General features: G+C 36.7%; 1 protein-coding gene across 2 annotated transcripts; it reads left to right on the forward strand.

The window, feature by feature from the left end:
• The first annotated feature begins 311 nt into the window (after positions 1-311).
• Positions 312-10,738, forward strand: LOC306857209 (WAS/WASL-interacting protein family member 2-like). Of its 2 annotated transcripts, XR_013783077.1 has the most exons (9): positions 312-575; positions 3,147-3,266; positions 3,527-3,659; positions 3,753-3,902; positions 4,647-5,273; positions 5,802-6,020; positions 7,602-7,703; positions 10,052-10,171; positions 10,309-10,738. XR_013783077.1 is itself a non-coding variant. In XM_079397017.1 (8 exons), the coding sequence occupies exons 2-8, from the start codon at positions 3,207-3,209 to the stop codon at positions 7,830-7,832; spliced, it is 1,338 nt and encodes a 445-aa protein (XP_079253143.1). In that variant the 5' UTR covers positions 312-575; positions 3,147-3,206; the 3' UTR covers positions 7,833-8,887. The 2 variants fall into 2 exon arrangements, 1 of the variants encoding a protein (XP_079253143.1); XM_079397017.1 differs by lacking the exons at positions 10,052-10,171; positions 10,309-10,738 and adding an exon at positions 7,786-8,887.
• Positions 10,739-11,434: the final 696 nt, after the last annotated feature.

Consider the following 11,434-nt stretch of genomic DNA (forward strand, 5'->3'; position numbering starts at 1 on the left):
TTAATCATCTAAAACTATCATTCTTAGTTCATCTTAAATAATGAACCATATTGTAAAGTGTTACCTGACTTATTTTGACTTTATAATTAATTTGACAAGTTATTAGAAATACCATAAAGTTCCTGCAGTCACCAGTGTATAAATACATAAAGCAATGAGGTTAGTAACAAACTACTGTTGAGTTTTGGCAGATGCTTCCTGCAGCGTGACGCAAGGGGACAAGGTTAGGTTAGCCGTGAGTTGCAGGTCATGCTTTCCGGATGCAATCGGATTTTTTCGGCCTCCTTGCCTCCATTTTGTACCGACTCGGTGATTTCCGGGATTTCGTAGCTCAGTGGTCCACCGCTGGAACGGTATCGCTGGGCAGCAATGTTAAATCCGGTTTTGTGAATCTTTGTCTTTCGTGCTTTCGTTTCACGCTGTGAACTCTTGGGAATAAGTTTACAGAGTTGTCAGTATGTAAGCTTTCTTACGACTAGCTAACTTAGTTACCAGTTTTTTCGGTGGTCAGACAGACAGCGGATTACTGTTTAACGTTAATGTTGTTTGGGACAGGAGCTCGTATCGACCTACAGGTAAGCTTTGCTAACGTCTTAACAGCCGGAAGAATAAGTAAGTTAGTTATTAAGTTGACCTATTTCTTATTTACCGTGACTTTGAGCAAAGTTGGTGCACTTATAAGTTATCTGTGTATACGTATACCTGTTTCGCTGGGGTTGTTTTTATTAATCAGCGAGTCGTTTAGACCGGTTTTCAACCGATTCATTACAAAGATCCGACTCAAAAGAACAATTCGGTTATGAATCACCATCATTTGTGTCAAAAATGTTGGTTTTACCTGTACGTGCTTGAACCTGTATCATATTTCAGGATCTTTTATGGTCACTGTTCAAGTATTTATTGACTCAGTTAGTCATGATAATGTTAACCAACACAAATAAACTGGTTTGGCTTCTTCCACTATTCATTTACTTAGTTTTGCTGTAAAAGTAAAGCAAAACGAGATTTTAATTCTATGAACACATGGCAGTGGTTTATGATACTGAGCATAAATATTATAAGCTCTGAGTGGTATTTGTATCTGTATTATGCTTTTAGAGACCAGGTCTTTTTTTTATTGCAGTATGTTTAGTATCATATCTGAAATGACCATAAAAGCTTGATGCATCAGATATGATACATATAGTATGATATTGGAGAATATGAAGTTTACACTTGAAAAAGAAAGCAGAGCAATTTTATTTACAGACCCAGACTGAGCAAATATTTGGTGCAGTTGTTGACATTTATATGATGATGTATTTATTACAGCAGACTACTTGCATAAAATGCATATAAATATTAGTTGTCACTCCATATCTCCTAATAATATATCTTAAGATAATATTTCGTTTATGATCGAAGCACTGTTTTAAATATGGGGGACAAAACATGTAATGCGATGTTATATAGTAATAATAGAGATGAACTTTTCCATATTTGATGCTTATATTTTAACCTGATTTTTCTAAAAAATGATGTATGGATAATCAAGTAAACTGAAGTTGCTTCAGTCTAGTAAGTGTTCATCTTAAATATTACTCAGGATATAAATGTTATTCTTATGTTTACTTCATTGGATGTTTTTATAATTATACTAAAAGGCCTTTTACTTGCTAAAAAAGTATAAACTATCAATCAGACAACAGAAGGCATGAAGAAGATTGTGTGCAACAGCATTTTCATGGATAATGTCGACGGTTTAGAAATTCAAGTTTCAAATATGATACTGTATAGGCTTTATATAAGGTTAAACACTTCTGGTCATGAGACATTTACAACTGCCAAGCAAAAGTGTACAACGTCAAGTCTGAACTTTACTGTTGACAGTTGCAAAAGTGCATATTCTCACAAAATGATATTGTTTTTTGTGGTCTTGATGTGAATCTTGCATTCCAGATCATCCTAAACTCTTGCATCCTTACGTTTTTCACATGCGCTTAACAGATTCTTGCAACAGTACAAGGTCAGATTTGGTAAGGCTGAGTAGGGCAGAGATAGTTGTTTGCCTGTTTTGGCCTGTTATGCGACAATGTGAGGAATGCCAGGTTTATTTTCTGGATAAAATGTTTTGTAGTGCATTCAATATACTGTTAAAAGTCATCACTTTCGCACTGTCAAGTTGTTCGAAATCTTTATGCAATTATTTATTTGGCTGAACACCACAGAAGATATTTTAAATAATGTTGTTTTCTGGTCATCACTGTGGAAGTCAATGCAGACCACCAACGTTGCCAGCATTCTTCAAAATATCTTCTTTTATGTTCAGTATAAGTCTCACAGTCCTCCAGGAACAACTGAGGGGTGAGTAAATGATGACTGAAATGGCTTTTTTCCCATTGTGTTTCCGTTGAGATTTGTTTGCCTCTAAAGGTCACTAGGTTTAAAAGTGGGTTGATGAGTTTCTGTGACAGAGGTGGTTTGTTTCTTTATTGTAGTGTCCATGCGCTCACGTTCACATGTAGATTTCGGGAAACAAGTCATATGCCATATTTGTTTTAGAGCTTTGTGTGGTGCCTTTGTAGATTTATTTATTAGATGTGTTCATATACAAAGCCATGATTAAATAGAGCAGCAACAGGCATTTTGATTACAGCATGTAATAGCTTGAATGTAACGAAGATGAGCCATTCAGGTCACAAGCATACAGGTTTTATACACGTTTTTCCGTGCTTCACACATTTTAACGCTCTCTCGATTCCATTAGTCGTTGTGCAGCGGCAGATCCTGCTTAGTGACATTCCAGTTAGTCCTGATGAAGTTTTGCTGAAGTCTGTGGACATGTGAGCGAACACTTCTGCCTGAACTGGTGGGGAAACTTTTTGGAAGCAAGGAAGTTTAACCTATCAGTGGTGAAAAAAAAAAGTTGTTTTCGTATTTTTGAAACGCTCTGTAGTCATCGTGTGGAGCTTGCTGTCTGCTGTTGTGTAGTTGCTGGAAGAGTCAGGTAGTTTGGGAGGTACTGTGACGCCACATCGATGACGTTAATCGGTAATATGTCACTATGATGAGTCCCTGTTTTTAAAGGATTGTTTTAGTTACAACCATCTTTTGATTTACCTGAAGCTGTGTGGAAGTCTGATGGCTGTAATTCTTCCACCTCGCAGAGTTTTTGTGAGAACCGCTGAAGATTGAGTTGATTGTCGACGTCTTCCGTATTTGCTAAGATGCCTATTCCTCCTCCTCCCCCTCCACCTGGACCTCCACCACCCCCCAGCTTTAGCCAGGTCAGTGTAAAGCAAAGAGCGGGTAGCATGTGTTTGGCCTTACTGCCACGATTTAACCTCCCTGTTGCTTCCTTAGTTCATGTTTGCAACTCCCTTTATGCTTTTTTTTTTTAATTGACTTTATTTTAATTTTTTAATTTCAGAAATGCAGAACAATTTTTTTTCTTGAAGAGAATTCAAGTCAATGAAATGCATTTTTAGTGTATTTTTAAATAAATGAATAGATCAGGTTTTTAACATACAAATGTGTTGACTTTCAGGCAAACACCACACCTCCAAAACTAAGTCGAGATGAAGGTAAAGGAAGAGGAGCTCTGCTGTCAGACATCTGCAAAGGAGCCAAACTGAAGAAGACCAGTGGGGTCAATGACAGAAGTGCACCTGCCATTGAACGTACGCCATCTGTAGTGCACTACTGCTGAAAATACATTTCATGTTTGACGTGACCCAGCTAACCATGCAGTGTTTTTTTTTATTTTTTGGCAGAGACTGGAGGTCGAGGGGGCAGTGGTGGAAGTGCAGGTGCAGGTGGAGGAGGTGGAGGTGGAGGTGGTGGAGGATTTGGAGGTGGTTCTGGGCCAAAGGCCATGGGAGGATTGTTCAGTGGAGGAGTGCCTAAACTACGACCAGTCGGAGGTATGTTTCCCTTTCACAGTGGGGAGTGCAATGATGGATTTTTATTAAGGCTACACAATAAAGAACTTTTTCACCATTTTTAAAAATTATTTTTTATTAGGGATGCAATAATAATAAAAAATATGGATTATTTTTTATTTTGGCTGCTAAAACTGATCGACCGAAAATGGCATTTTTGATATTTGGCTGAAAGAAAACAATCTGTTAAAAGTGATTAAAAAATTCAAATTGGAAAAAAGAAAATCGGTTAAATCAGTTAAAGATTCTGTTGCATAGAACCGAATAAAAATAATATATTGATATTTAATTTTAAATTATTTTCTGTCCAATTATATTGTTTTACTTTCAATAAAAGTGTAAATATTTTATCGGCTTGTATTTTTTTAATTCAGTAACATTAAAATTATTGAGTCAAATTAAAAAAAGTCTTTAATATTATTTGATAAAATAATAAATAATTATTAAAAAGCATTTTCAGTTTCAGTTTTGGGCCAAGTGCGTTCAGAATTTTAATTTCGGTGTAAGCCCTAATTTTTATTTTCTATGAAGATGCGCTACCAAACAAAATCACCATACTAACTCTAGAATGATTAATTCTTTCCAATTATGAAGTCAAATGGCCAAAATTTATTTTTTCATATCGCAGAATATATTGCAGGAAAAAATATTGCAATGTGACTTTTCCCCCAATATCGTGCAGCCCTAATTATTATCTCAAACTGTTTGATTAATGTGTCCACACAGACAGCTCTGTAGGACGGTCAGCGCTGCGGCCGCCTGGCTCTCGCCCTGCGGTCCCTCGTGGCACGAGTCATTCTGAACCGGACGGCTCCGGTCGTGGTGATGTTGGCCGCTCCTCACCTCCAGTACAGCCACGAAATCAACGTCCCTCCGTGCCAGACATCTCCAAACCATCTGCTGCCAGCAGCTCCTCAAAACCCACCAACTCCGCTCCGCCTCCACCCCCGCCATTCAATCGCAGTGGCAACCGCGGACCCTCCTCAGCCCAACAGGGTTCTGGGGCACATAGTCGTGAGAAACCCCTTCCACCACCGCCTGCAAGCAAGGGGCCTCCACCGCCACCATCTTCTGCTCGGGATGGGCATCCTAGACATCCCCCTTTTTCATCTCGCTCCTCGTCATCCTCCTCCCCTTCCTCAAATGCACCTCCACCTCCACCTCCTCCTTATCGTCAGCCGACTAATGCTGCAAATGGTGACCCGGCCCCCGAGTTGCCACAGAGGCGAAACTCGCTGAAAAAGAGAAGCCATGGCAATGCTAACATCCGTAGCCAGGCTCCTCCGCCACCTCCTGCCCAGCAGAACAGACGACCCCCGCCGCCATCACGAGATCCAGTGGTGCGCAGCACAGGTAAAACACAAACTGGAAATTCTCTCACTATAGACCTTAGTCAGTTTCTGACAGGAATGAAATGAGGCTGTGAGATTAGAAGTACATTGCGTTCAATGGATTGTACTGTTGTTTACCAACATACTGATTGTTCAGTAGATGAAAAAAAGCTTTCAGTTGACAAAAGCTCCATAAAACAGTTGCCAGTTGTGAAAATCACATGATCTAGGACTGTTAGGACAGCGCATGTTAAGCCTGTAGGTCTGTTCATCACAGCCACTCTCTATATATATATATGTATATGTATATATATATAGTGCTTTTTTGACGTGTTTTGACTTTCAGCATCGACCGGTTTAATTTATCGCCTGACAACATGACTCCCTGAACAGTATATAGAATTAAACTACCCAATTACCAAAATTGAATTAACAAATAGGTTTTAAATGGAAAAAGAACTAAATGATGACTGTTTTTCATGAACTGTTCCTTGAAATCAAGGGTTTTCAAGTAAATGTAGATCTCATGTAAAATGAAGTTTTCATTCAGCTCCTCAGGTTCCTCCTCCTGTAATTCGTAACGGGGTTCGGGAAACACCACCACCTCCGCCTCCTTATCGCAGTGGGCCACAAACGTCTTCTGAACCTCCTGGTCGAGGGAAGCCCCCTCCTCTGTCCTCTGCTGGACGTCAGCATTCAGGACATGCACCTCCTCCTCCTCCACCTCTCCGCAATGGACATACGTCATCTGCCCCCAGGTCCTTTGTTGGTGAGTTCCATCAGATGATGCAATCTTTTTTGGAACATCTGTTCAGTTCATTTTCTTAGTTGCTAATTTGTTTGTTTGTGGGAAGTTCCCGTAGATCAGAACTTTGATTTCCAGCGTGGATCTGTAGTCTACTGTGCATCAGCACATGAAAATAATCCTGAAGTCAAATGAGTTCTCAGTAATTCAAATGCGGCCCACTTATTTCCTCATTACACCCGTCAACAAAGCCTTCATAGAACGCGGAGATAAATAGTTCTGAAAAATAAGATCATCATTTTACTCATAACCTGTTAGTGATCATTCATTTGCAAAAAAACTGGTTTCTTTATGTATTTCATACAGGTTTCTCAAACTCTTGGGGATTTGTGAGGGTTCATGCCTTACTAAAATGATAAAAATGTCAAAGTAAAATAAATAGAGCATCATCAGAACATCAGAAACCCCTGAACATCCAAATGAATTATTAACTTAAAAACCTAGAAAATGTTTTGTCAGAAGGATTCAGCTGTTAAAAATGCTTGGGCGGAAAAATCCATGGGGTGGAGAATGCTAAAGAAATATCAGATTTTGATTCTGTTCGATAGTTCAGTATTTAACAGGTTGGATTTATTTTTCATAAATCATTTTGACCAAACAGCTACTGTGTCCAGTTACTTTTAAAATGTTTAATTCAAGAAGTAAAACACAGAAAGAAAGAAAAAAAATCTTGCTCAAGATAATCAAGTTATGTTTGCTATACTATTTCACTATAAACACCAGAATTACTTTAATTAAACTAAACTAAACAAGCACATTAAAATCAAATACAGTAATCACAACAGGCCTGAGGAAGTATTTTACACTCACCAAGGCTGCAGTAAAAACCATAATACTGTGAAATATTATTACAATTAAAAATAGCTGTTTTCCATTTGAATATATTTTAAAAACTGAAGCAAAGCTGAATTTTCAACATCATTACTCCAGTCTTCAGTCTCGCATGATCCTTCAGAAATCTTTCTAATATGCTGCTTGAGAAACATTTCTTATTATTATTAATGTTGAAAACTGCTTTATATTGTTCATTTCAAAAGAACAGCATTTTTGGTAACATAAAATGTCTTTAACTGAATACAAGTAATTAATTTATTTCCTTTACTTAACCCGAACTTTTAAATGGCTGTGTTTATCACAGTTTCCATAAAATATTAAGCATCACTACATTTTTTTTAATAATATGAAATTACATTTAATAATTTATTTAAATAAAGAACAGTTATTTTAAATTAAAATTAAACATTTTTTTTAACAAATGTAGAATTCGATGCTTTTTTTTGTGTACATTGTGAATATTGAATATATTGCTTTGAATTTTTAATGAAGCTTCAATCTGCAAAAGACTGGAATAGATGAATTATAATTGTTTCAAATGATCACAAGTTTCATATGACGAACTAGCAAAAACATTTCAGAAATATTCTTCCAGCAGCCACATATTAAATGAAATGAACGTGCTCATCTTGACATGGCTACTTGTCCACTAGGTAGTGCATAAAATAGATAATGTTTTCTATTTATAAAATGTCTGATGTCTCTTCTCAGATGATTTTGAGTCCAAGTTCGACTTCCACCCTATAGAGGACCTTCCCCCTCCTGAAGAATACAGACCCTTCCCAAAGATCTACCCCAGCCAAAGCAACAAGGGTAAAGACCTTACTTTTAACTTTGACCTATCATTCATCCATAGAGATAAACACATTTCCTCACGTCCTCTTTATCTCTCCAGTTTTAGTGAGAGGTGCTCCTCCACTGCCTCCTGTTGGAGGGAAGTGAACACTGTTCAGGGAAGAGAAGGACCAAGAAGAGATAACACATAAACACATAAATGCGTATACAATACATCGAATAACATCTTTCTTAGGACAACGCTATAAACACCTACATGATCACTGATCCAAACCACTCCAGAATGCTGTACCTCTAGACCTGAAAACACTGTGCAATATTCCAGTGCTGCCTAGAAATGCACCTTTTAATATCGCGTCAGACGACAGCGGCACAGCAAAGCGAGAGCAGACAACTCCAGTTCACATGAAGCTAGATGTGTACATTCCACCTGTTTCTTACAGCAACCAAAGTTTTTAATTCAATGAAATGTGTAGCACTTGTGGATTATTGATGACTATGCATATCAGACACAAAGTCTGTATTTCTCTGGACAATCATGTCATTGTATGTATTTTAATTCTTTTTTTTTTTCTTTCCAAATCAGTCAGGAATGAATTTAATTCTGAAAGTGTTTGCTTACACTACAAAGGCCACGAAACACCCTTTGTTTCTTGTTCATTCCACAGTTGTGTTTTCCTCGTCACGCTACAGAGTCACAAAATACGACAGCCAATATGGTCACATATAAAAAAATCAACTCCATGCTGAATTTAAACTACGTTTTACTGACCAAATATACACTAAGTGCCATCAAAGACTTGGTCTTGTTGGAGATCTGTGTTTTTTTTTTAAACCGTATACAGACAGTGCCATCTTCTGGCTCATCTGCACGCTTTCTCCTGCTGGGTACCAATGTTTGTGGGCCATTTACACGTTGCTTTTCATCATTAGTGTTTTAAACCTAAACTGAATTTCAGGAAATACATTTTAGTGGATTTTGTACAAAACACTACAAGTTTTCTAATGGGCGTATTTTAATTCTGTGACGTTGTATCATATGTTATAAGTTAATAATGTTCAGGCACTTCTGGCCATTAATATAGAAGCTATTAATTGGGATTTGGTGACCAATCAGACTTGTAAATGTCATTTTATTTCTTTCTGAATGTGTTCAAATATGTGTCAACATAATTCTCAAATAAAAGATGGGAATGGGAATTAATGTGCTTCTTTATGATAGTGGTATAACATAAATGTGTTGATCTTTGTTAAAATACGTTGCTTTATAATTAGTGTTTTACATTAACACAAAATATGTAGCCACTCCATGTCATGATTAATCAGTTAGACTGAGGTATAACATTGTCATGCTGATGACACACACACACACACACACACATCTATATAGCTTAAACTTGGAAGAAATTTGACTGAAGATTTCTTTAAATGTCACAACATAAGAAAATAAATAGATAAAAATAACTAAATCATGAAAAGGGACCTTCTTGTCGCCATTTAACATAAAATATGAAACGAGATATCCTATAAATGTATTTTGATAGCTTAGTTGAATAATTTAATAACAGCCAAATCGACAGAATCACAGCCAAAAAGGTACAACTGATTACATAATTATACAGGGTCATATTCTTAAAAGAAATGAATCACGTCCACAAATCTCCCATTAACAAATACAGAAACTGCTATTATCCAACATAAAATACATTCACAGACAATACATTTAAACTCCAATGAAATGTCAATATGAGATAATATTATGCATGATTTTTTCTAAACAATCAAATGTCAAAATATAACACAATTTCTATTTTTACTGAAGTGTATATTCATATACAAATATGACTGTCCTCGACCCAGTTGGTGTCTTTTGGAAACGAAGACAGGCACAGCTTTAAGAGGACCTTAAAGCAATAAAGAATTTGATTGTTTTATGTACTTGTTGTTTTTAGATACTTTGTCCCAGGAGAACTGAAGCATGTTCTCTGAAGAGACAAGTTGTTTACACAACGTTTATGACACAGACTTTATTTTTCATATTAGTACGGTACATTTGAACTGCAGAGTAAAAATAACACTATTATTTCATGTATTTAAAAAATATAATGCAATAACTGAACAGATATAATGAAGATTTGCTAGGTTTTTTAAGTTACTCTAATAAGAAATATATATAACAGCCCGTTTTTAGATGAGTGAATATGAAAAAAACCCAAAAAACAATACAAATATGAAAAATCTTTCAATAAGCGCATATACTTTTTTAACATGAAACTTGTTTCTAATCCCTGTAAACTGTTCTGAATACATTAGGGAGGACGTGAGAAGTCATTCTGGGGCTGATAACCCTGTTTGTGTTCCTGCAGCTGTGTGAAGTGTACAGTAAGCTGTGTAAGCAGAGGACCGAGTGTCTGTCTCTCTGCGGTCTGCTGGAGAGCAGAGGAATCTTCACACTCAAAAAGCCCAAGGAGGCTCGACTGACTAAAGTAAGAGCAGTTATGAGTTATTAATAGTATAACAGAAAATGTAGTATACTTGGGCCTTAAGATTTTTATTGAAGCAGTATCTTAATTGATTAGTTTAATGAGGGGTCAAAATGTCAATATTGTTTTCTCTTTCCTAGATCTCCCTGAAGATTGAAGAGCGAGACGTGGAGAATGCATTGAAGGATCAAACTCTCCTTGGTAGCATATTAGCAGCTGGTCTGCCATAAATTACATCAGATTTGAAGTCCTTTTTTTTTTTTAACTAATTTGACTCTTTTTCTCATTTGTCAATATTTTATAATACTTTGATGTGAAAGTGTTGTTTAAAATGAGATGTGCTATTTCAAAGAGTGATGATTTGATCCAAAAGGGTTGATTTCTCCATTATGTTTGTGTCAAACATTTGACCTGCCTTTTAAGTGTAGTGTTGTCTTTTTTTTTATGTATTTTTAAATGGGCATAAATTATTTGTTTCAAAACGGAAGACATTGCCTTCTATTTTATTTTGTACATCAGCTTTGTAATGGTTTTGGGGGGATGTACACTTTTAATAAAGCAGAATGTACCAAATGTCAGTTTGCTGAGTTACTAATTTAATTATATCTCTAAAAATCTAAAATTTTTAAAATATGGCACAATTTAAAACAAGCCAGTCAGAGTTTTCCACTTCTCTATTGTATTAAAGTAGGTGCATTAAATCTACTTGTTACTACTAAAAATGTCACTTGGATGTTGACCAACAATTTGGCTTCTTCTCAGGAAAAGATTTGGAGAAATTCAGCTTTACATCACTTGCTCACCAGTGGATCCTCTGCAGTGAATGGGTGCCGTCAGAATGAGAGCTGATGAAAACATCACAGTAATCCACACCACTCCAGTCCATCAGTTAATGTCTTGTGAAGGAAGAGGCTGTGTGTTTGTAATGAACAAATCCATCAAGGTGTATTAACTTTAAACCATCACTTCTGGCTGATACACAAGTCCATAATCATAACACTTCCTCCAGTGAAAAACTCCTGTTGTCTTCTCACATCTAAACCAATATGTGGGGTAGATTTTGAACTGTTCTGGACTGGCTTCACTTGTAAACAACACTTGATCAGTGCATGTTTCTCTCCTGATTCAGACCGGTTGGCTTTTCACTTAATCACTTTTTATTGACAGAATGGAATCGTGTGGCTTATTGTGTTCTTAGCTTTATCAGCTCTCATTCTGACGGCACCCATTCACTGGTGAGCGACGTAATGCTAATTTTTTTCCAAA

The sequence above is a fragment of the Barbus barbus genome, assembly GCF_936440315.1.
Source record: "Barbus barbus genome assembly, chromosome: 37".
Lineage (NCBI taxonomy): Eukaryota > Metazoa > Chordata > Actinopteri > Cypriniformes > Cyprinidae > Barbus > Barbus barbus.